The sequence below is a fragment of the Gorilla gorilla genome, chromosome 10 (assembly GCF_029281585.2).
Source record: "Gorilla gorilla gorilla isolate KB3781 chromosome 10, NHGRI_mGorGor1-v2.1_pri, whole genome shotgun sequence".
NCBI classification, from domain to species: Eukaryota; Metazoa; Chordata; class Mammalia; order Primates; family Hominidae; genus Gorilla; species Gorilla gorilla.
The window spans coordinates 132,379,729-132,406,193 of NC_073234.2; the positions used below are offsets into that span (position 1 = coordinate 132,379,729).

The 26,465-nt window shown below is 42.2% G+C and overlaps 1 protein-coding gene across 4 annotated transcripts in view; it reads left to right on the forward strand.

Annotated features, from left to right (window-relative positions):
• Positions 1-26,465, forward strand: part of FBXW8 (F-box and WD repeat domain containing 8) — a 118,030-nt gene that overhangs the window by 65,021 nt on the left and 26,544 nt on the right. For all 4 annotated transcript variants that reach the window (XM_055358121.2, XM_031000984.3, XM_019039143.4 and 1 more), the window contains 2 exons: positions 9,189-9,385; positions 12,633-12,839. In XM_055358121.2, the coding sequence (XP_055214096.1) occupies positions 9,189-9,385; positions 12,633-12,839 (404 nt within the window). The remainder of the gene's footprint in view (positions 1-9,188; positions 9,386-12,632; positions 12,840-26,465) is intronic.

The window sequence follows — 26,465 nt, forward strand, 5'->3', positions numbered from 1 at the left end:
CTGGCTTCCATCATTCTGCTATGGTTATGTAATAGGTTAACATTTGGGAAAGCTGGATGAAGCTATAACTGGAACTCTTTGCATAATTTTTATAACATTTTTGTAAGTCTGAAATTATTTCAAAATCAAAAAAGACTATCAAATTACAGGATTAAATAAGATTGGATTTTTCCCATAGCAATTTAATGCCATTTAAAAACAATGTTACATGATTACTTAGAAAAGAATGTGCTTGCCGCTTTTCTGCTGTCTGGCTGACTTGGAGGCCTGAGATTAGATGGTACCCCTGTGTTCTTTTGGTGGTGGTTATAATCAGGGATCCTCAGCATTTCTCTTTTTTGTATCTTGCTATTTGTTTTCAAGCTATTCCCCACCTGCACCCTCCCCTTTTCTTTAAAAAAAAAAAAAAATGCATGATGATGAGTACCTAATCTTTGGTATTTTGTTTCCAAAGGATTTTTTTTTTTTTTTTTTCAAAACAGAGTCTCACTCTGTTGCCCAGGCTGGAGTGCAGTGGTATAATCTCAGCTCGCTGCAACCTCCACCTCCCAGGTTCAAGCGATTCTTCTGCCTCAGCCTCCTGAGTAGCTGGGATTACAGGCATGCACCACCACACCGGCTACTTTTTTTTTTTTTTTTTTGTATTTTTATTAGAGACGGCGTTTCACCCTGTTGGCCAGGCTGGTCTCAAACTCCTAGCCTCAAGTGATCTGCCCTCCCTCAGCCTCCCAGAGAATACTTTTTAAAGAATAGTGTAGCCATTTTATTTTAAAATGTCAACATTTACAAACATGCCAGATGTTACGTTTTTGCCACTACTTACAACTTAGGACAAAAAAAATTTATCGGTTTCATATATAAACCGGGAAAGGCAGGCCTTGTTTTTCAAAATCATTTCAGGGGGTAATCAAAAAAGTCTGAAGAGCACTGGTCTGGAAGGCAGGTGGCCATGTGAGTCTCCGTCTCTATTGGGCTCTTGTGATCCACTCTGGGCACAGGGGAGGGAGACCCGAGAGCCCCACCCCAGACATCGGGGCCTTGTGGCAAAACCATCTTTTTGTTGGGGGGATTTGCATTGGTATCTGAATGCCCAAGTGAGATGTTAGGCTGTCTGTGGTTTCTGTCTTCTCATTCTTATTTGGTGTTAGGTAACTCAGAACCGACTGCAGTTTTGCCATCATCTAAATCTTTATGTAGACTTTTTCCGCTGCTTTTTATTTGAGCCATTTATTACTTTCCTTGAAAGGGAATTAATTGATAGTATAATTTTAAGATTTTTTTTCAGGATTTGGAATGGGATTTCTAAAGGCTGCAAAATGTCGTCACTAGAATTTTCACCGTAGATCTGAGAAGACACTTAGTCTGCAGTGTGGCTGTTGAAAACGTTTGTAAAACACAAATTAACGTATTTTTACTTTTGTTAGTGATAGCCTTTCAAATGGTTATTCTTAAAAATCTTTTATTGTGAAAAATTCAAAATACACAAAAATGGAACGAATAGCATGATGCACCCCCATGTACCCATCACTCAGCTTCAGTAGTGATCTTTTTTTTTTAATCTACTACCACCCAGTCCACTGATTCCCCACTCCCCTCCTTAGAGGCATCTGCTACTACCAGTGTCTGCTGATCTCTTCGGGATAGAGTCTATATTATGTGTATATCGGTTATAGAGAACACTGGCCTCAGTCTGAGGCTGCATGCACAGTGATGTCTCTTTCACGTTACCTGCCCTCTGGAACTTTCCCTTGTAGAAGCTGGTCCAAATTCTTTGGCTTCTCCATCAGTCTGTTTTTCCTAAGATGTTAACTGGAAATTCTTCTATCTAGTCACATTGCCATAGTCTTAACAATATACTATTTGCCTCCTTTTCAGTCTGCTGTCTCGTCATTTTTCATTCTTCTTTTTCAGGTGTTCTTTCTGCTTTGAATTTGAGAGCTACTAAATATATTCAATCTTACTTCTCTTGACTCAGTTTCTATTTTGGTGATCTTGCTGCTTTGTTTATGCCCTCACCAGTCGCCTCCTCCACAAGCCTATTCAGATTCTTTTACTTGTCAATCTAAAATGCAGATTCCAGAATGTTTTCTGTTTATTTTCTGCCTTAGGCAACAGAGCTGTAGAGCTGTGGTCAGCGGGAATGCAGGATGGCATGCCACAGTAGCTGCAGTAACAAGAAACTTCAGCCTTTTTCCTTTTTCGTGACCCTCCGTGGTTTAGCTGTAGTTTATGACCCTTGTCTACACTGATACTAATCTCCCACGGGCACCTCTTCCATGAAGAGCAAAAACTTTTGTCCTGTCCAACTTTATGCTAGTTTTATGTCTCTGGCCTGCATTTCAGAGTGGTGATGTGTGGACTTAATGAACAAAGAGGTACGTGTTAAGTCAGTGCTATGGGTATATTTAAAATTTTTGTCAAAATGCCTTTTCCTTTGTTGCAGAATTTCTTTGACTCATGATTAATTTCTGATAGGCAAGTGTTTATTTACATGGTAGAAATTGAGATTGCCAGCTGTCTTTATTATAAATAGTCAACTTCATTCAGTATCTCTGAACGCAGTTAATTGATCCTGTCTATTTAACGATCATGAAGTTGACACCAAGCTTCAGGTGTTTATTGTGCAAGCTCAAGAGGATGGGAGCTCGCGGCTGAAATAATTTCTAATCAAGAAACCACTAAAGACCACAAGACCAGCTCTGTAGTTCAAGAAGGGACTAGTCTATGACCTTTCGAAACTGTTAACCTGTTTTAAATTTTGTGGTGCATGGAAAAGATCAAAGGGGAGGGAAGAGTATACCAATTGTGTTTTTTTTCCAAAACCAGTTCAGCAGTTATTTACCTTTCAGGCAATTAACATAATTACCATTATGCTAAAAAGTAATTTTGGAAAGTTCTGCCCTGAGCTCTTATGACTCCACCGGGACAGTTTTAGTTGGGACTTATCTTTTTGATGGAAGCTTAATTGCAATTTTGGCTTTGTGCACACAAACAGAAGCAGCTAATTGTTTAGGCAAATAGCAGATTAATTTAAATATGCATCCCTAATAAAACAAAAATGGTATCCATTATGGTCCTTGTTCCCATGACGAAGAATATAAATATTCTGTGCAAGTACCATTAGACGGAGGTCTTAAGGATTGTCGACATTATTTCACAGTGGTAGCACTTTCCAGATATCGAGTAATCTTTACAAAAGCTAACATAAATCAGTTTAAACTCATTTAGATCCCATTTCCACTATGTGCAGTTTCATTACCACACTCTGGCTGGCCTCCTTAGGGAGGTGGGAGGGGCCTGCTGCAAACTGGCATGGGTGCCCATCCACAGCTGCTGAGCAGGCTTTATGTCTCCTCGAAAGACTGGCCATCGTTACTCATGTCATCGTTAATGGCTGTTCCTGGTCTAGGCTGAGCTCAGAGTTCCTTCAGCCTGGCTGCTGCTTGTCAAGGTGGAGGGTCCTGAGCCCAGGGAGCAGGTGGGACTGCCAGGCCCTGCCCCTTCTCCTTTATTGGGCCAGTGGCCCTCACTTGTCTTCTGGATGTTTCAAGAGACCCAGTTTCTTCTTTTGTCTGCATCCTTTTCCTGTTTGTTATGAGTGAAACAGTATTGTTGCAATCCCAGCACTACTCAGAATTAATCATCTTTTATCCAGCTATTGAGGTTTGGTCAGGAAGGAAGAAAAACACTTGCTCTTTCTGTTTCTCTAGTGTGGGGCAAAATGGGGGCTATAAACTCCGGCCTTCAGGATGATGCCTGGTGCAGGGAATGGCAAAAAAAAAAAAAAAAAAAAAAAAAAAGACTTGCTTCTTATGCCACTGCCAAGAAACCAAGTAGAACCTCCCTTTGTGTTTGCTGAGACTTTTTCTCTTGTTTTACCTTGGCCTACTGTGCAGGAGAGAAGTCGTAGAGACCTTTGGGCACGGGGTGTCTCCTTGCCCTGAGGTCCCTCCCCAGGCCCTCTCCAGGTGGGCATGTTCATAGTATTTGAGTTAGTCTTTTGGCCTCAGCTAATTGGATGAGGGATGGGGCCCCAGTTCTGGGGGAAGCTGATTCATGGACTGGGATGGGCTGGTTGGGACTCAAACTTTGTTGCATTCTTAGAGTAGAAGACCTCCTGGAATGGGGACAGCCACCTTTCTCCATGTACCCAGGGATGAGAGAAAGCTGGTTTCCGAAGAGAAGAATGAAATAGAATTGCAGAGAGAAGCAGAGATAAGATCTGTGGTGCACACAAGTTACATATACTACCTTGGTTCTGCATGTCTTCCTGGTTCCTGGTTCTGATCCCTTATCACCTCCAGCTGTACTTCCTGCCCTTGGGCTCCATGAAATAGCCTCATTCCTTTCCAGTCAGTTTCCTTTTTGTGTTTAAGCCAGTTTCAGTGGGTGTCTGTTTCTTACAACCAAATGTTCCATTGCTGAAACATATGACAAGCATTAAGCAAACCTTTATTGATGTACAGCCACATCCAGCACTGTGAATTCCTTACCATAGGGCATAGAGAGGGAAAAGGACACAGTCTTGCCATTTCACAAGTTCACAGTGTCAGGAGCCAAATCCATTTCATTGCTAGGTCCGCAGTATGATAACACTTGACCTTTCAAATGAATTTACATCAGATAAAAAAAAAATACCTATTTGAGAAGTGAATTTCCTTGACCCTGACAGGCATTAACTACTTCTTCCTTAGTAGTTATGCAATAAATGCAGACTTGGTTCAAGTTAAAACATCTAGAAAAGTTCGCTGCTCCTTTTCTGGGGTCTTAAAATAGTGTGACAGCATGACCAAAAGTTAAGCTTATTCATTGTTCCATTGTGCTTTGTGTATATCTCTCTGTGATCATTGTGTTTTATATTTTAGTTATTAAATATTTGTTTCTCTCCAGTGTGTGTGTTATGAAAACAGGTATCCTTTCAATTCTTATATGTCACTAAAATGTTGGCTCGATCAGTCAGGGACTTTTTTTGTTTTATTTTGTCTTATTCACTGTGATATCCCCAGTCCCTAGAATAGTGCCTTGGTACAAAACAGGGAGCTCTGTAACTACCTGTTGAATGTATTATTGCATTGATTCCTTTTTGGCTAAATGTAGCTGATGATAATCAGCCACACTATTATAGAGCATTCTTGTAATTCAGTTATTCACTATTCAAGTCCTTGCAGTTTTGAGATTATAAAAATAGCCATGATATAACTGTAGTAACTGATAAATTGACCATTTATAAAATGAGCTTTCACTCAAACACCCCTCCCTGTTAGCTTCTGTATCTATTCCTGCCCACTCTGCCCATATGCTTTTGGGGCAAATATCCAACAATACAGTTCAAAGGGAAATTGCAAACCTTGCAGAAGCTACAGGACTTTGTGATGTTGAAAGTGACAGTGAAAGAACTAGAAGTGGTAATTACATGGATAAATAGAAATGGCTTTTTTATTATTTAAATATCTTTAAAAGATAATTGCTTGCTTATGCAAAAGTAATAACAATGTATGTAAGGTTTACAAGATGTACAAATAAAAAGTTTGTAACATATGTAGAAATAAAAAGTATGACAGTAATAGCACAAAGGCTGGAAGGGAAGAAATGGAAGTATGCTGCTGTGAAGTTCTTTTTTTTTTTTTTTTAATTGAGACAGAGTCTCACTCCGTCACCCAGGCTGGAGTGCAGTGGCACTATCTTGGCTCACTGCAACCTCCGCCTCCCAGGTTCAAGCAATTCTCATGCGTCAGCCTCCTGAGTATCTGGGATTACAGGTGCCCACCACAATGACTGGCTAATTTTTGTATTTTTACTAGAGACGGGGTTTCACTTTGTTGGCCAGACTGGTCTCAAACTCCTGACCTCAAGTGATACGCCCACCGCAGCCTCCCAAAGTGCTGGGATTACAGGCATGAGCCACCACACCCAGCCTAAAGTTCTTATATAACATGTGAAATGATACAATATTATTTGCAGGTAGACTGTGATAAAGACTTATGTTAAAATCCAAAAGCAACCTCTAAAATAACAGAGTTTTGGCTAACAAGCCAACAAAGGAATTAAAATGGAATAAACACATTTAGTTATCCCAAATACTCAATCCAAAAAATAAAAAAGGCAACAAAAGAGGAGAAAAGGGAGCAAAGAACAGATGGGATAAATTTAAAAAATTAGCAAAATGGTAGATTAAACCCAACCTTATCAATAATCACAGTAAATATAAATTATTTAAACACCCCAATTAAAAGCAAGACCAACTACATGCTGTCTACGGAAAACCCACTTTAAACATATAAAGACACAAGCGAAAAGATGGGAGAAGTTCTGCGTGCTAACACTAATCGAAAGCTGGCGTGGCCATGCAAAGTGGATTTCAAAGCAAAGACTATAGTAACCAGGGATACAGAGGGACTTTGCCTGTGATAAAGAATCAACTCATCAAGAGGACATAACAATCCTAAATGATTTTGCACCTAAAAATGATGTTGAAGAACTGTGCACGTGACATCAGCCCCCCCGACAAGTGAGGATCTGACCAAGTGCGACACTTTATAATTGAAGTAGGGGAAATCGAAAAAGATGATGACACAGCAGGCTTTCAGGAGAGAAAGATTTGACCATTAAATTGATGGAGCCCGGGATTTTTTTTTTTTTTTTTCCCAAAAAGACTCTTCTCAGGATAGCTCTGTGCTACTCAACCTTGTGGTGAAGGATATTTTATTGCATAAAGTTCTGTTGGAAAAATGATGCCAGCAAAGCCAATACTTGATTAATAATGAAAAATGTGTTTATAGATAAACTCCATGTGTGCTTAGAGTGAGCTGTGGTTAAATAGCTTCCACGCTTGGCAGCACCCAGGGTGAGTTTGATGGTGTACGTCAGTTACTCATTGAGCTCATAGTTATTTTATGCACTTACAAATGCAGCCGCTCATCCTGCACTTTTCCAGCTAAATTCCAGCCCAACTTCATGACGTACCAAGTCATGACATACCAAGTGGCTTTGGACCAAGTTGTTTAACCGCTCGGTGCTTCTGTTTCTTTTCTGTGAGAGGAGTAAAATGGTGCGCCTCCCAAGATGGAAGTGAACGCTCAGTGAGAGGAGACACACGAGTCTCTGAAGACTCAGAAGCTCTATGCAAATGGGAGTTTTTTTTCTCTTTACTGTTGTGATGTCTCAAAACAAATGCAAACAAATGTAATGCAGAGTGTTTGAAGGAAGCCCATGTTAAGAGCAGACATCTTGGCATGGTATGTAGAGCCACTGGCATTTTCTGCAGCATATTTTTCTCTTCTGAGTCAGGATGGAAAGAATTTGCCAAAATAATTGCCAGGGGAATGTGCTGTGGAACCTTTTGTGATCCGCTTATCCCCCAACTTTATCATAATTCTTAAGAGTGCACTGTGTTTTAGATGCGAAGCGACATTTAGCTTGAAGAAGGCTCTGCTTTTGTTTATAATTGCTTCCTTAGCCTACTGACAGTTTGAAAGTCTGGCAAAGCAGCCCAAATGTATTATTTTCTTCCAATTCTCTATATTTATTTAGTGCTGAATGATCCTTTATAGTAAGATCCTAAACTCAAAGCATTTATAGTTTAAAGACAAAGTAGAAGGCAAGACAAAAGAAAGATAGGAAGATACACTGCCAAGAGAAGGAAAGCAAAAAGCTTGGTCTGTTCTAGATAATAGGAAGTTATAGGAAATAGGGCCAGATTTACGGATGAGCAATAGAAGGGGAATTAGCATTGATAGATTAAATATGTTTTATAACACAGCAGGAACTATAGACTGCATAAAAGTAAAAGACAGAAAGGAATGGTCCATCTTCAGTGCTTCGTGTGGCCGGTCTCCTTTCATCTGCCCCACAGTCCTGTGTAGTAGGTAATGTTGTCTTCAACTTTACAGAAAGGCTAACAGGCTCAGAGCTGTTAAGCGACTCCCCTAAGTCCGTCAGCTAACAAGTGCTGGAGCTGGATTTGAACTCAAATAGTCACAAACTGTGTTATCTCCACACATTTATTTCTTGGTGAATTTTGAAAAATTGAATCAATTGGAATTGGAGCAAGGCATTAACCAGCCTAATGCAGAGAGTAATCATTTTCTTGGGTAAATCTTCGAAGGGAAGGAAATAGCTTGGGAATGATAAAAATAAATTATTTTTGAGGAAAGAAGAATCAATGAAATGCTAAGTACAGAAAAGCTTATCCGACTGGAAAAGCATAAGTTCCTGTAGACCACTGGTCCTAAACTCCAGTGGACATCCCCAGAGTTACTGGTGCCTGACAGTCTGCATTTCTAATAAGTCGCCACGTGGTACTGATGCTACTGGTCTGGAAACCACCCTGGAGAAAGGGTGTGTGGCCAGTGTGTGAAAGAGGAATTAATCTGGGTAGCAGCATTCCAGGTGCTGGGAGAAGAGTGGAAAATCGGCATTTTTGGCAAGTGTGGGATACTGAAGCACAGGTTTTAGAGCTGTGCAAAATAAAGTGCTGCTGCTAACAGAGGTTTAGGAGGATGGCGCTGAGGAAGGATGTGAAATTCAGGCTGAGCATCCCTAATCCAAAATTCCAAAATGCTTTGAAACTTTTTAAGCACTGACATGATGCTACATGTAGGAAATTTCACATCTAACTTCATGTGATGGGTTTGTAGCCAAAACACAGCCAAAACTTTGCTTCATGCACAGAATTATTTAAAATATTGTATAGACCAGGTACGTTGGCTCACACGTGTAATTCCAACACTTTGGGAGGCAGAGGCAGGAAGATTGCTTGACCCCAGTAGTTCAAAAAAGCAGCCTGGGCAACATAGTGAGACTGTGTCTCAGCTAAATTAAAAATTAGCTGGGTATGGTGGCACACGCCTGTAGTCCTGTCTATTTGGGAGGCTGAAGCAGGAAGATCACTTAGGCCCATCAGTTCAAAAATGCAGTGAGCTATGATAGTACCACTGCACTCCAGCCTGGGCAAAGAGTGAGGCACTGTTTCTAAAAAATAAAAAAGTAAAATAAAATATTGTATAAAATTACCTTCAGGCCATGTGCATCAGGTATATATGAAACGTAAGTGATTTCGTGTTTAGACTTGGGTCTCATTTCCAAGGTATCGCCATTAAAAAATTTTCCTTTGTGTTGCATGTTTTTAAAATAATTGAACATATTAAGTAAATTTAAAATTGTTACCTGCATTGTTTCTTGCTGCATAGGGTTTCTTAATATTTGGGATTTAAGGACCGGAAAGTACCCTGTTCATCGTTTTGAGCACGATGCAAGAATACAGGCACTAGCCCTCAGCCAGGACGATGCAACCGTGGCCACAGCTTCTGCTTTTGATGTCGTGATGTTATCCCCCAATGAGGAGGGATACTGGCAGATAGCTGCGGAATTTGAAGTTCCGAAACTGGTGAGCTTTTTAGTCTGGTCATCTTATTTTCTATTCTTAGAATCTCTGGGTCTAATATAAGCACGTACTAATGGTGTTGGTAACTCCCATTCACTCAGAGCTTCCTGCGGGCCTTACCTCCATAAGTCTTAACTACAGCCTTACAAAATAGGTAGTAGCATTTTCCCCATTTACCAAGAAGCCACTTCAGGCTGCTTAGAGCAGTGAACTGACTTGCCCCAGTTCTCAGAGGTAAGAAGTTACAATTCAAACCTCAGGGCTGACTTCAGGGCCAGAGCTGCTCATCCCTGTGGTTCCTTGGCCTTCTTCAGACTAACAAGGTGGAATCTCACCCTTGGGAATCAAAGATCAGTTTGACCTAATATATAAGTGAGAATCAGTTCAGTGGTGTTATCCCAGTCCATCTGGGAAGGAAGGTTTCCATTCCTACACTTTCTTCATCCCAAGACTGTCTCACCTGAAATTTAAAGTAATTCTTGCGTGAAGATAGATTTAAGTCGGTGTTAATTGGGTAGCTATGTTCCAGGATGTCATGTGTGCAGCTCAGCCAGCCTTAAGAACTCTTCATGTCGAGCTTATTTCTGAGTTCATTTGTACAGGAACCTCTAGATTTGTAGAGTGGGAGATGATTTGGTGTTAAGAAGGAAGTGCTCAAATCTGTCTGTGCTGAGTTTGGATTTAATTTAAACAAACTTGATTTTGGCACTGGTAGGAGAGTGAGCAGAAAAGCTAACACTGAGTGATGAATTGAGGGCCTGACCTGGAACCAATCCTGTTCCTCCCTCTTTCTGTCTGGTGGGAATCTTCTTAGACTAGAATAACTTAGAAAGCCATGGCATCACTGCTTCACCTCCAGGAGCGTCTGCACTTTGGGTATAGTGCTCCCCTAAAATGGCCTGATGCTGTCAGCTCATCTGGGTTTTATTAGAAAAATGTGAAAGTACATTTCTGTTCTCAAAACTTCCATAGTACTTACTATTTAGTCTGTGATTAAAGAATACTGTGTCACAAGGTCAGGAGATCGAGACCATCCTGGCTACATGGTGAAACCACGTCTCTACTAAAAATACAAAAAATTAGCCGGGCGTGGTGGTGGGCGCCTGTAGTCCCAGCTACTCAGGAGGCTGAGGCAGGAGAATGGCGTGAACCCAGGAGGCGGAGCTTGCAGTGAGCCGAGATCGCCACTGCAGTCCAGCCTGGGCGACAGAGCGAGACTCCGTCTCAAAAAAAAAAAAAAAAAAAAAAAAATGAATACTGTAGACCAGCAATCACTGTATGGACCCAGATACTTACTTAAGATGCCAGTTTCTCTGTAAAGTGCAAATCCTGCCTTGGCAATAAGGTGGCATCCTGGCACAGACTGGAAGCTTTTTGAACTAGTTTGCAGCCCCCAGCAAATGGCACCACCACTGTCAATCTGAGCCTCTTGGTCTGTCAGAAAGCCAACACGGAGATAAAGTTAAAGGGCTAGACGGAGGATGTCAGTTGTAGGAAAATGAGACATGATTTGGGGAAGTGAGAGGAACCGAGCAGCCATTGTTCAAGGCGGGTTTTATGCACGTTTTAGGAATTATTTTTCACTTTGAGTGAAAGGTTCCCACAAAATGCTCTGAGTATCCTTGGAAAAGGCACCCCTGGCCCGAAGAGCCGAGCCAGTTTTGTCTTGTCCATATACGCCCCTGAATGGCAGTGGCAGTGTTCCCAGGTCTGCGATATTAGCCTAGAGCGGCTGTCCTTTGTGATGGACCCGCGGCTTGCGGAGCTGGGCCCGAGTATTAGCAGTGTCCCCCGGATGTTGACGCTCCCTCCAGCTCTTCTGGACGGTGTTCTGGAGGCCGGCTTTGAACTCTTTGGCATATGGTCAGGGCAGCGCTGTCCTTTCACACTGTGGATTTTCATAATTAGTGTGGCTCACCTTCCATGTGTCCTCTCGTGATTTACTCGCAGAGGCGAAAGCCTGTTGCGAACGGCACCGCGGAGAAATGGGCCGCTTGTGGATGGACAGAATCAAATTATTCTTGAAAAGTGCGTCTCAGACTCGTGCACGTTAGAGAAAGTGCCGGCGGTGACGCAGTCAGGACTGGGGAGCGGGGTGGGTAGAAACATGCGTGTTTGTAGAGCCCTTCCTTACCCTCTGGTGGCCAAATGGACCCTGATGACATTGAAACCAGGAGACAGCAGATCACTTGGATATTTTTAACCTTTTGGCCACACATTTTGGCACAAATGTTAAAATATTTTTTTGCCAATTTGGAACTGAATGTTATTTATTCAGTTTATTGTAAACAAGCAAACAAAAAAAAACACAACAAAAAAAAACCCCACCTTTTATTTTTTGAATTGCTATTACATCCCCATGGTTCAGAATTTAAAAGACACAATAAGGCTGATGGTGGGAAATCTCCCCATCTCATAATCCACTTCCCTCCTTGAAGGCAGCCATTGTTAGAAGATGTATGGGTGTGCGAGTCAAGCGCATTGTGTACTTTCTCCACCCCCACCTTGTACACATGTCAGCAGGTGGGGTTACCTAACTCATCTTGCATCCTTGCTTTACCCGCTAAGCTTATCTGGGAGAATCATGCCATTTGTTTCGTTTTATAAAGAACGTTTTCATGCTTCCCTCTAGGACTGCATGGTATTCCAGCGTATAGATACACTGAGTTATTTAATTAGTCCCTTAGTAATGGGTGTTTCTGTTTTTCTAGTTTTTAGCTAAGACACAGTTGTACTACAGTTCATGAATAACCTTGTACATAATCATTTTTTATATATGTGAGTTTATTTGTAAGTAACTTCTAGAAGTGGATATCCTGGGTCAGAGTGCATGTTCATTTGGTATTTTGATAAGAGTAGCCAAAGTTCCCTTGATACAAGTTGGACAAGATTATATCCCCACCAGCAGTAAGTGGGATCCAGAAACATGGAACATGGTTTTCCCTCCTTCACTTCCAGCCCAGGGTGTTATCAGATTTCTTGATCTTTACCGATATGAAAGGTGAAACATCATATTTCAATGAATTTTCATTTTATATTTCTCTTTTTAGGTGTGTCTTATGTTTCTCTTACACTGAGCATCTTTTCTGTTGTGTAAGAGCTGTTTGTGTTTCATTTCCTGTAAGTGTTTCATTTGCCCATCTTTTTCTGTTGGGTTGCTGGTCTTCTCATTGATGTGCAGGTGGAATTGCATATTTTTGATCAAGTCAGGATGAATTTATGGGACTAAACAACTCTTACCTTTTAACAGGTTCAGTACCTTGAAATAGTTCCAGAAACCAGAAGGTACCCTGTGGCAGTAGCCGCTGCTGGAGATCTGATGTACCTGCTCAAAGCCGAAGACTCCGCCAGAACCCTCCTTTACGCCCACGGCCCGCCTGTCACATGTCTAGACGTCTCGGCCAACCAAGTTGCTTTTGGTGTACAGGGTCTGGGATGGGTGTACGAAGGAAGCAAGGTACACAACTAGCAAGATGTATAATTAACAAAAAAGAAAATAGATTTATTTTTTAGAAGGGAATTGAAAAATTAAAGCTCTTCAATATTTTTCCAGATATATCAGGCCAGTATATAAGCATGGTCAAAAAATTCAAGAACTTCAAAAGGATTGCAAATGAAAAGTAATCATTTTCTTTCTCCCTTCCCCCAACTTCCCTGCATAGAAGAAACTATTAACAGTTTTTAGGTATCCATCTAGAAAAATTTAATGCATATATAGGTACATTTGTATACTAAAAACATATTGTTGTAGAGATGGGATCATAGTATACATAGTGTTCTGTACCCAACATTTTTACTCCATAATGTGCCTTGAAGAGAGGATTCCATGTCAGCTTCTACCAAGCTCTCCCTCCCTAGGATTCCAGCATATGCTTCTAGCTCATAGCCTGTTTAGCCAGGCCCCTCACTGGTGGGTGTTTAGCTTGCTTTCACTGTGTTGGCTGCTATAAGCAATGCTACAATGCATATTGCAGCTTGCAGAAGTCCTTTTATATATAGTGTATCTCTAGGATGTGTACTTGAGATAATGATGGACATTGCCAAATTGCCTTTCTAAAAAGGTGCATCAGAATTCACATTCTTACCAACAGTGCATAAAAGTGCATTCTGATGCTCTTTGAGCCAAAAGCAGGAAGACAGGTTTTTAATGGAAATTCTTTGAGTGATGACTAAATTTTATCACTCCCTAGCATGTTACTATCCTGACTATAGGCCAAATACTTAGTCTAAAAGCTGATTTATAGAACTCTCCCTACCAGTGGGACCAAGGGGGAGAGAGAGAAAGTTTTTGTTTCATTTTGGGTTTTTTTCCAATTTCCCTGCTCCTGACCCATTCTGTCGGTGGGATTCCTGCGAAGGAACGTGTCTGGGCCAGCAGACCCTGTGTGACTGTTAGTAGGTTCCTTAACCCTCTTTATGCCTCAGTTTCCTCATTTGTAAAATAGAGTTCATAATAGTGCCTGCTTCTTAGAGTTGTAGGATTAAATGAAAAGCCATATGTAAAGCTTGAGGCATGGTGCCCGGCACATGAGAGCTCACGACCTGTTAGCTCCCGTTATTCCTCCCACCCATAGTTGGATTCCAGCCTCTAGTGGTGCCTATTTTTACATCTTACTTCCTCCATGTATTTGACCTGTAAGGTCAAATCTCATTTATGTAGGTGTGATTGGCTTTGCAGCCTAGTAAATGGTCAAGAATGGAAGCATCTTGGATCCCAGTGATATATTCTTCATCCAGGAAGATAGACTAAGCGGTAGACGATATGTGTGGCATCCTGTCATCTCAATGTGAAACTTTATCATCTCACTGTGAAAAGGCCTCCCCTTGTGCTGCAAACTTTATCATCTCATTTGTGCTGCAAATTTGGTGTGCAGTTTGGTTGGGGCATCTCCGTTGTGTCCTAGCTGGAAGATGTGTCATGATATAACTCCTGAGTTTTGTCTTCCCAGGAAGTGGGGAAGGAGCAGGAATTGTTTCCTAAGGCAGTTTCCTTTCTCATGCTCTAAAAAAACTTTCTTTTCCCATCCCTGGTGAGCTCACTTGTTGAGAGAGGAGAGACCATTTTGCTTTCTAATTTTTCATCTGGTATGCTTTCAAGTTTGTGTTATCTCATTTATTTTTAGAGCTCTCAGTATAGAGAGGTGATAGTTATATTCAGTACCAGTCTGGTTTAAATTTTTCATACTTTTTGTAAATGTTTTCTCTTTGACTTATCTGAATGGATTTATTCCTGTAGTAATACAGTTGTAATGGATACATTTGAGAAACTACTTAAAGGGACAGTTCAGCACAAGGATCCTTCAGATACAGATGTAAGGCAGTGGGGTTTTTTTGATTCCTCTCAAAATTTCCAACTCAACTAAAAGCATTAACTGTAAGAATCAGCTGATAAACACATTAATTTTGTGAAAAATCCTTGGTTAAAAATGTATAGTCCCTGGCTGGGCACAGTGGCTCACATCTGTAATCCCAGCACTCTGGGAGGCCAAGTCAGGAGGATGGCTTGAGGCTGGGAGTTTGAGACCAGCCTGGGCAACATAGTGAGACCCTGTCTCTACCACAAAAAAAAAAAAAAAGTACAGTCCTGTAAGCTGGTGTTTTCGCTGGTGTTTTAAAATTAGGAGTGGAAATAAATTTGCTACAGGAATGTTTCTAAATGTCTCTTTGGAAGCTGACAGTAGCATTTAGTCATACAAATATTTTGTGAGCACAGCACCAACCCTCCAAACACTCATGTGGGTGAATGGCTGCTTGCTAGTAGTGTTGGTAATAACTTTGTGTTGAGATGTTTCTCCAACAGGAATGCCACCCACTCAAAAGTAAGAGGAATACCAAGCTTCATCTGTGTAACTTTGCTTATTTTTACAGAGACAAGACTTTCCATCTGATTGTGCTTAATGGATTTTCTGCTTCCTCAGAAAAACTTGAATTTTTAAGAAACGTAATTGTCATATAACAGCTCTGTGTGAATTAAGTCATGTCATGGGTAACTCTGTGAGATTTTAGTATCCTCCTGCTGTGCTCTAATGTGATGTCATAATTCCCAAATAGTCTCATGTGCGAGGCTTGGTGTCACTTTGCTTGCGAATACCATGCTTGAACATCTCTGTGCTTCAGCCTGGTGGCAGCGTGTGTCCCAGCAAGTTTTATTAGGCTGGTGTGAGACTATCAGCAGTAGAGTTTGCCTGGAGCTATATCCACACTAGGGTTTGTGTCTGTGCCTCTGGCCTGTATATCTAGGATTCAGATGAAGGTTTTATGAGAACAGAGCATTTGGTTTATATTTGTTTGTACCTGATACAAAACTGGGATTTAGCTGTAGTCCGTTATTGATTAACTGTGATAAAAGCAGACAGTGAAGTCCAAATGTTGAAATTGACTTTTAGTCAGAAACTTAAAGCTCCCTAACCTGTTGAAGTATTCCAGAGGTGTAATTTTTGTTTAGTTGGAGAATATTCTTACACCGTATGATGCCCACATTAGCATGTTACAGGCACCTCAGCTGCATGAGCATGGAGTAATAATGGCTCAAATCCACCCATTCCTATATCTGGCTAGCCAACCCATTGTGTATTCATCCCAAATACTGAGCTCCAGTAGTGTTCCTGGCATTGGCATGTTAAAACAGCATTACACACAGATTTCAGCAAACTGGTGCTTGTCAAGGAACCTAGCTCTGTTAATAAACATAGTTTTCTAAGGAAACAAAGCCGAGTAATTTAGCAAAAGCTTATCTGTCTAATCTTTTTTTTAAAAAAGTCTTTGAATGTAGCTGGCTGATCAGTCACCTCCAGCTCGGGTAGGAAGGGATCAGTCTGGGCCCTGAAACATCTTGATTTGCTTGTTGGGCAGGGGCTCCCAGACTTGGGTTTCAGACATCAGAGTTAGGGGCCACACCTGGGTTTGCCAGCAGTGTTATGGGCCACGTAAAGTCATAGAAAAAAATAGCAACTATGTATTTTTGCCCTTTTTTTTTGAAGATCAGAGGTTTTTTTTTTTTTTAATTAAAATCGTTCTATTTCAGTAGCTTTAGGGGGGTAGAAATGGTTTTTGGTTACATGGATGAACTGTATAGTGGGGAAGCTTGTGCTTTTAGTGTACCTGTCACCCAAATAGTATACATTGTACCCAGTACCCTTCTGAGTCTCTAGGGTCCTCCAATACCACTCTATGCCTCTGCATACCCATAGCTTAGCTCCCACTTATAAGTAAGAACATGCCGTATTTAGTTTTCCATTCTTGAGTTACTTCACTTAGGATAATGGACTCCAGTTCCACCTAAGTTGCTACAAAGGACATTTCATTCCTTTTTATGGTTGAGTATTATTCCATGGGGGGTGTGTGTGTGTGTGTGTGTGTTTCACATTTTCTGTATCTACTCATTGGTTGATGGGCACTTAGGTTGGTTTCTTATCTTTGCAATTGTGATTTGTGCTGCAATAAACATATGTGTACAGGTGTCTTTTTTATACAGTGACTTCTTTTCTTTTGGGTAGATATCCAGTAGTGGGATTGCTGGATCAAATGGCAGATCTGCTTTTAGTTATCTGAGAAATCTCCATACTGTTTTCCATAGAGATTGTGCTAGTTTACACTTCCACCAGCAATGTATAAGCATTCCCATTTCACAACATCCATACCAACATCTATTGATTTTTGACTTTTTTTTTTTTTTTTTTTGAGATGACGTCTTGCTCGCCCAGGCTAGATTGCAGCAGTGTGATCTTGGCTCACTGCAACATCCACTGAGCATGTTCAAGCAATTCTCGAGCCTTAGCCTCCCGAGTAGCTGGGATTACAGGCGCGTGCCACCACGCCTGGCTAATTTTTGTATTTTTAGTAGAGACGAAGTTTCACCATGTTGGTCAGGCTGGTCTCGAACTCCTGACCTCGTGATCTGCCCGCCTTGGCTTCTCAAAGTGCTGGGATTACAGGTGTGGGCCACCGCACCCGGCTTGTTTTTTGATTTTTTAATAATGGCCTTTCTGGCTGGATAAGGTGGTATCTTATTGTGGTTTTAATTTGCATTTCCCTGATGATTAGTGATGTTAAGCATTGTTTCTTATGTTTGTTGGCAATTTGTATATATTCTTTTGAGAAATATCTGTTCATGTCATTTGCCCAGTTTTTAATGGGATTATTTGTTTTGGCTTTTTTTTCTGCTGATTTATTTGAGTTCGTAGTAGATTCTGGATATTAGTCCTTTGTTGGATATATAGTTTGCAAATATTTTCTCCCATTCTGTGGGTTGTCTGTTTACTCTGTTGATTATTTCTTTTGCTGTGCAGAAACTTTTTAGTTTAATTAGGTGTCATTTATTTGTTTTTGTTACATTTGCTTTTGGGATTTTAGACGTAAATTATTTGCCTAGGCCAGTGTCCAGAACAGTCTTTCCTAAGTTTTCTTCTAGAATTTTTATGGTTTCAAGTCTTAGATTTAAGTCTTGGTTAATTTTTATATATGGTGAGAGATAGGGATCCAGTTTTATTTTTCTGCATGTGGTTATCCAATTTTCCCAGCACCATTCATTGAATTGGGTGTCCCTTTCTCAGTGTATGTTTAAAAACAATCCTAAAATTAATATGGAACCAAAAAGAGCCCAAATAGCCAAAGCAACCCTAAGCAAAAGGAACAACTCTAGAGGCAACCCATTACCTGACTTCAAATTATACTACAAGGCTATAGTAATCAAAACAGCATGGTACTGGTGGTAAAAGTAGATATGTATTGGTACTGGTGTAAAAGTAGATACCGGTACTGGTATAAAAGTAGATGGTACTGGTGTAAAAGTACTGGTGTAAAAGTAGATATGTAGTGGTACTGGTGTAAAAGTAGATACGCAGACCAATGGAATAGTACTGGTGTGAAAGTATGGTACTGGTGTAAAAGTAAATACACAGACCAATGGAACAGAAAAGAGAACACAGATTTTTAAACATCTAAATGTATTTTTTGACTGGGTAATGCATTCACCTAATTCAGGAATCAAAAGATAGGAAGGGAGGGTATGTGGTGGGAGGACTCCTTCCCACTCCCTCCAACCTGCCACCCAGTTTCTCTATCTGGAGCCAAACCAATGTTGCCAGTTTTTTGTGCATTCTTCCTAAGATAGTTTATGCACTTATAATCAAATTACCATATGTGGTCTCAACCCCACTTTAAACAATGAGAATAGTAAAGTGCTACATTTTTGTCTGCAGCTTGCTTTTTCCTGCAGCAGAATCACTTAGAGATCATTTCTGTGACATAACAAAGAACTTTTTCATGTTTTGGTTTTGATTTTTGCAACTTTATAATATTATACTTTGTGGATGTGCTTTAATTAATTTGCTAGCTCCCTACGGATGGATGCTAGATTGCTCCTGGTGTTTTGCTATTGTAAACAACACTTGGTCCACATGAATGTATTTGTAAGATCATTTCCTCCAAGTAGACTTGCTGGGTCAAAGGGACATGTGCCTCCATGATTTTGATAGACATTGCCCTCCACAGAAGTTGTACCTTGGGCAGTGGTGGATGGCAGGGCATCCCCTTCCCCTAGTGGTTCTTGGACGGCTTTTCTCTGATAGGCTTTACAGAAAGATCACAAGATGAGGCCAGGGGGGATATACAGAGATCTGACTGGTCCTGCCCTTCATTTAAATTATTTTTCAGCTCTCTGCTTTTAGAGTGAATGACTAGAACACACGACTTCATCTAGAATCAGTGTAGCATGACTGACAGCCCTATCCGGCCAGTGTTGTGGTGGCAAGAAAGAGCGGCAGCGTACGCGGACATGCTCCCCTTCTGGGCTTATCTGGGACCCATTTGAGGAAGAGCCCACAATTCTTTTAATCTGACCTGCCTCTTCTCTTCTGTAAAATGACAAGGGTTGAACACATGACCTTTGGGCTCCTGTCCCGAACCCTGGATTCTTTAAGCCATGTAGGTGGTTTAAACCTTTTGGCTGTGGAGTTGTGTTGAGCCAGTCCACTGGAGGATGCTGAGTTGCTGAGGGCTTCTGAAATGGGCCGAGGAATCCATTATTCTATCACTTCTTCTCTAAGTGTCGCCCAAGAGTTCCTAACAGCTGTGCCTATTGCTGGCAGAAAGTACTGGGCAGGAAATGTTTGGTATTTTTTTCCTCAGTTCCTACGTCTTGCCTTGTAAGCTGTATGTAGGAAGAAGGGCTGCTTGATGGTTTTTTACTTTTGGACAAAAATGAATTCTTAAATTAAATTGGATTCTTAGGTTCTGATGTTGCATTCTTGGGTTCTCAGACTTCAGTGACATACAGGACCTCACAGGTAGTCACTGCTAAGTGGTATATGATTGTAAAAGAAAACAAAGGTAAAAGTAATTCCTCTGGCCTCATCTCTTGTCATGCTGTGGTGCAAAAGTCAGTGTGAACGCTGTTAATGTAGCCTTCGTGCCCAAGCAGCCCTTTAAAATCTGCTTTTATGTCTCATAGTTCCTGAAATCTATCAAAAATACTTTCATCCATGGACACATATTTATGATACCATATAATCTTTATTAATTCTTTTGCTGCCTGAATTAAATTCTGCTCTCAGAGGTGGAGGGTTAGAAGACCGAATTGCCTTGTTTAAGAGCATTAGGTTGATGACGAGCCCCAGGCCTCATAAAGGAAGAGAGAGATCCACTTAGGGCTCTTAGCATCATTCTATGTATTTGGACATATTTCCTAATTTAGGTCTGAAGTACTTGGCATTTGATGGCAGATTGTATTAAGCGGCACACGGCGTGCATCCTAATCAGGGAGCTGTGAGTGAAGTAATCCAGGAGGCTGGAATGCGTGTGACAAGGATGCTTGCTTGGCGCTGCTGCCTCAGCTTACATCACGCTGGAAAATCATTGCTAACGTCTCTTATGATAATTATTCCCCATACACGGACGTGAAGAGACTCTGGATTGGTTGCTCACACTCATCACGAGTTGAAATATCTGTCTGGGAGAGCCTTTGGAATCAGAAATGCAGTGCGCATAGATTGTGGCCACATTCTCCCATACCTCCACCCGAACAGGAAATCCATCTTTCCTTTTGTTCCATATTCTAGTCCAGAGAAGAAAAAAAAAAACTTGGTATTTTACAAGCAGGATGAAAATGAAATTAGATATTTGCTTTGTGAACTTTCCATTTAAAAATTTTAAATGAAAAAAATTGAAAGTTCACAAAGTAAATGTCTAATTTCATTTTCATTTTTACCTTAAACCTTTAACGTTTTTAATATTTATCTGCTTCCTGGAGAAGTGTAGACAGATAACTCGTGGAGACCAGTTTTCTGGGCTGTTGAGTGATGCTGACTCCCAAAGGGTCCATTGTTGTTGTGAGGGTTGCCGTCATTGTTAATGAATGCTTATTGAACACATGCTGCGTGTGCAATATCTGATTGGCACTGGAAACATAGAGATGAGTCAAATATCACATCTGCCTCAGGGATTACAGCCTTGTGGTCCTTAACAGCGACTTGGCGATGTAAAGGAGGCGTGTTGAGATGGAAATGAGGTCATAACAGGACCTTCATGATGAACTTGGTGAATTCCAGACTGATAAAAAATCGTGTAGATAAATAAATGAGGAATGAACATTCAAATGCATTTTGTACATGTTTAATATTAAAATAGTATCCATAGTTGATATAATTGTTAGTATATGGTTAATAATAAATAATAAATACAGTTCTTCTCACTTGTGAAAACCCTGTAGCACCTCCACAGAGCCCTAGAGTTTCTCAAGACAGAGCGAGAAACCTCTGGCTTAGATGCCTTTGAGGACTGGACCATCTCTGATACTCTGTACAACTGATGGGTTATTCTGTGAAAAGTGTCGTTTGGAATATTGCATCTTATTACAGAAGCCATAATCTTTAGGATCTCTAGGGATCCTGGAAGGGAGTGATAAAGTTATAGAATATAAATATAGGGGAAAGTTCCTTTCAGCTATAGTCAGGATAGCAGTTGCATCACCACTGGAGACTGAGCAAGGGTTCTGCAGTCAGGTAAACCTTAGGCAAGTCACTTGCTTTGGCATCCCCATGTGGATACTGGAGCTAATACCCAAGAAAGATAATGTCCTTTGTATGTGGCTGGTGCTCAGCACTTGTTAGGTGCCTCCTTCACCCCCTGTCCCCCAGCTTTGGGGTCAGGTTGGGGTTCATAAGGCAAAGCCTGGGAGAGAGCAGTCCAAGCAGAGGCAGCAGGGCCTGTGGAAGGGGGTTCCACCGGCTGGAAGCAGCACCAGGTATATTCAGGCCTACAGGAGCACCGGCAGCCCTGGGCTGCTGCAAGAGCCCTGCTGAAGCCATACCTGTAGGGATAGCGGCCCATGCTTCTTCACAGGATTCACTTTCCCAAGAATTGTTTTTGTTGTTGTTGTTTTGTTTTTTTGAGAGATGGAATCTCATTCTATCACCCAGGCCAGAGTGCAGTGGCGCCATCTCAGCTCACTACAACCTCTGCCTCCCGGGTTCAAGCAATTCTCCTGCCTCAGCTTCCCCAGTAGCTGGGACTACAGGCGTGCGCCACCATGCCTAGCTAATTTTTATATTTTTTAGTAGAGACAGGGTTTCACTACATGTTGGCCAGGCTGGTCTTGAACTCCTGACTTCACGTGATCCGCCTTCCTTAGCCCCCCAAAGTGCTGGGATTACAGGTGTGAGCCACCGTGCCTGGCCCCCAAGAATTGTTTTAAAAGAATGCATTTATGGTAGAATGGGACAGGTCAATTTAGCTTCCATGCAGAACTAATGCAATAAGCTAATGTGAATGCTGTCACTTCATATGAAACCCTTCAAGATGTGAAGCCTTATTGGAGAGGGCTGGCACCAAGTCTTAAATGTCTTTTGTCTTTATTCACACTTGCCTAGTTTCTGTATGCCAATAACATCTGTACCATTTTCTAATTTTTAAAGGAATTATTCAGTCTTCTTGAGACTCTGACTAAGTTTACAGAACCATTTAGATTGAAGAATATCATGTTCATTGCCCTTCTTCTCTTTTGGCTTTCAAATTAAGCTTAGAATGTTACTTAGAGGCTGGTTTTTCTTCCCTGATGATTTATGTGGAATTGCCTTCCTGGTTTACCATCCTATACCATGGAAGAGAATGAACTTAGCGCTAACTCCATTTATTTCACCTTCACAGATGGATATGGCTTTGGTTTGTTTGTGCCAGATAAGCCTGGGAGTAAACACTGCCCAGGCATTGTTAGTGTTAAAAATCAGCTCGTTCTCCAGTTCATGGGGAGCTAAAGGAGCCCTATTAGAAATGTTTGCCTTTGTTCCAGAGGTGAAAACACGAAAACACTAGTGCTGCAGAAGAGGCTGTGTGCTTCCCCTGCATGTCCAGACAGTTGAGACTGATGCTGGTTTGGGGCAGAGTAGGAGCAAGAGGGCACTCAGCAAATGGCCTATGTGAGTTGAATTTCTGAATATTTAAAACATTTTACTGTTTTCAAAATACACATCGCAGTTTAGACTCACGAAATATTACCAAGTAGAGAACTTTCACTTTTTATTCAGTACATAGATGACTATGATTTATTAATTTCCTCTGCACTTCAGTCTTCTATAGGGCACTGTGTTAGAGAGTGGGTTTGTAACTAACTTATCAATTATTGAGTTGCAGATGAATCCTTCTAATGGACGCAAAGTTACTCTTTAAAGCATTCCCTCGATGTGTTATTAATTTACAGGGTAAATCCCCTTTGTAGAGAGCAAAGGAAAACTCCTGCTCAGCCCACATCTGAGCGGTTGCATCCCAAACTAAGGGACTCAGGAGGAGCCATGAGGCTGAAGGTGCATTAAAATGAGGAAGTGGGCTGTGTCCAGGGAGCTGCTCTGTTGGACCTGGCTTCCAGCCTTAGCTTGCCTCTGCTGCAGGAGAACTGTGCCAGGGATGTGGGATGACCGACTGGCCCCAAACTGAATTCTTCATCCAGATTTCTTTGGGTCTTTGCAGGGTTAGGCCATCTGGCCTGGGTGGCTTCTTTGCACTCTGCTGTTTCCTTGGGTTTGAACTCTTACTGTGATCTCATGATCACAAGTTTTAAAAGTATGTTGAAAATGACATGAAAATAATCCCTCCCCGAGCGCATTTCCCCTTCCTGGCTCGCCCCTGCCCTTTCCCCACCTTTATACTCTTGTGGCACCTGTCCACCTGTCAGTGCCCCTCCTCACGGTCCACTTCAGGTTTTCTCAGAGCACTGGCTGCATGGCGAGGAGCATGGGTAAGGCCCCGGTGCCCATCTTCAGCCTGGCCTTCTAGACTGTAGGGGAGTCGGGCCCCATCTTAGCTCCCAGCTCTCTAGTCCTGTGCTTCCAGAATGAGCCCCCTGCTCCAGCCAGACCAGCGCCATCCTCAATGTGCCACATTCATTCCTGACCGGGGACTGGCACTAGCATCCCCTCTTCCTCTCCTGTCTTGCCATGTCCTTTTGAAAAACAGTCCTACTTAACAGAAGCAGCCTTACAAACTATCTGCCTCTCATTGAGCATCAGAGCTCTGGCCCTGAGCTTGTACAGAACACAGGGTCTGCATCTCATTTTTTTTTTTTGAGATGGAGTCTCGCTGTCTCCCAGGCTGGAGCGCAGTGGCGCGATCTCTGCTCACTGCAAGCTCCGCCTCCCGGGTTCACGCCATTCTCCTGCCTCAGCCTCCAGAGTAGCTGGGACTACAGGCGCCCGCCACCACGCCTGGCTTTTTCTATTTTTAGTAGAGACGTGGTTTCACCGTGTTAGCCAGGATGGTCTCGATCTCCTGACCTCATGATCCGCCCACCTCGGCCTCCGAAAGTGCTGGGATTACAGGCGTGAGCCACTGCACCCAGCCTGCATCTCATATTTTCATACCGGCACTGCCCAGCACTATTGCCTCCCCAGATTGGCAGCAATTTGGAAGCAGGAAGTAAGCATTGATAGCTGAGTAATACTTACCACTGTCATGGCTGAAGTTCTTCGTTAGCCTGAAAGGCAGTATAGGTAGAGCACAGGGGTTCTCACATGCCAGCATGCATCAGAATCTACAGGAGACCTGATGAAAACACTGAGCACTGGCCCCACCCCCAGAGCTTCTGACTCAGTGGGTTGAGGGTGGGGCCTGAGAATTTGCATGTCTAACAAGTGCCCAGTGCAGCGGAGGCTGCTAGTCCTGGGACCACACTTTGAGCACCCTGGGGTAGAGGTTTAAAGAGCATGAGCTTTGATACCACCCACCCAGGTTTGAATCCTGGTGCCAAAACTTCCTAACTGGGCAAGAGGTTTGAGCTCCTTAGGGCCCCATATTCTCCTGTGTAAAGGGAGTAAAATCATGGTACCTACCTTACAGCACTGTGGAGGTCAGGTGAGATAACGCATCATAGCAGTGTTTTGCATGTAAGAGAATATTATAAATATTAGCTGTTATTAATAACTATTTTGGTAGGACAGGAAAGACATTGTGATATGGTCACAAAGTGGTGTAGGAATGACATGAGCTGGGCTCCACCTAGTGCCACCTCAGCTCCTTTTGTTGCCCATGTAATTTGGGGCAAGGTGCTTAAAATTATTTAAGCCTCAGTTTCTTGATGCACAAAATGTAGGCAGTAGTATTTGTCTTCTCTCCCTCTTGGTGGTTGTGAGATTCAAATGGAAGGATATTCCGAAGGAATTTGTGTGAAAGGCATGTCCTGGGTATTATGAAGAGCTCATATGTGTAGTGTTTGTTTATGTGCAAAATGCTGCTAAGCACATGTCTCTGCCAATACCTCATGCACTATGTAGAGTGAGTAGAGGCCGTTATGCCTTAGGGAGCTGGGGGGAGCCCCTGGGTGGACCTGCTGCCCTCCACCAAAGGCCCTGATTATTCACTGCGGCTTCCCAGTCTCCCCCTGGGGCTATTTGTTTCAGTGATCTGATTTTAGCTGCCTGCCTGCCCTCTTCTAGAAGCTTTTGTCCAGTCTAACTTTGGGCCAAACTAGAAGTTGCCAGGCTAGTCAAAAGAAAATCGATAACCAAGCTAGTGTAATATACTGAATTTCATGTGCAATGTTCACTAAGTCCTGTCGGCATACAGATACTTGTACATTATGAGCATCTCATGGTAACCTTTTCATTTTCAAAATAGTATGCAAGTTGCCTTTAATTTTAAAGAGTTCACTTCATAGTTTGCAGCCTCAGTTTTCACTCCGTAAGATAGATATTATAACCTTCTCTTGGTGATTCTTTCCGTGTGTCAGTGTTCCTGGCATTTTGACACTGCCCATGCTCTCTGTGGGGATGAGGCCTGTTGGGAGCATGAAGGAGGGTGTAAGGATTTTCAGCTCCCAGTCATACATTTGCACGATGGTTATCATCTCTTCGCTGGACTCACTGCTCTGACATGAATATTCCCTGTTTGTGTTATGTGAGCATTAACCAGGTCTTCATGATCACATTTCTTACCCTTACACCAGCACTGAGACAAAAATGATCCCAAAGCAAAGAGAGAGCCGTATTCTGCTCACTCCACAAAGTAGGCCTGGCCTTCCTTTATTATTCCCAGCACCTACGGACGTGCTGAGAGAGAGAGATTGGCTGGTTTGGATGGTTTTTGCCTGGATTTGTACCCGAGTGTACTCTTGCTCTGTGGGTTCCTTTCAGGCTTAGGTCACAATAGGTGTTGGTTTGGCCTCACTCCGGTCCTTTGTAGACATCTGCCCACCTCACAAAGCCCCCATGTTTGGCACAGCCCGCAGCAGTTGGCACTGCCTGCCCGGGAAGAGTCCAGTCCTGGAACAGCGGGGGTTGCAGGTGCATTGGCACGTGGTGGTAGGGAGCACACACAGGCCTTGCCTACCCAGCGCCTGGCGACGCTCAGCAACACCGTCCCATCCCTGAAATATCTTGGCCTCGTGGGCTTGTCACTCCAATTAAAACTTAAACATGAAAGCGGCTCAGGCTGCTTCTCCCTTTGTGCTGAATTTGAGCATGGACGGTGCCAGAAGCATGTCATGGAGACTGTTAAGGGGTGCCATGTTGCAGGGAACGTTGAGGGGGTCAGGGATCCATTTCTTCAAGATTTGCATCTTGCCGGTTGCTGCTGCAAAGTGCACCTGAAAGGCAAGCTT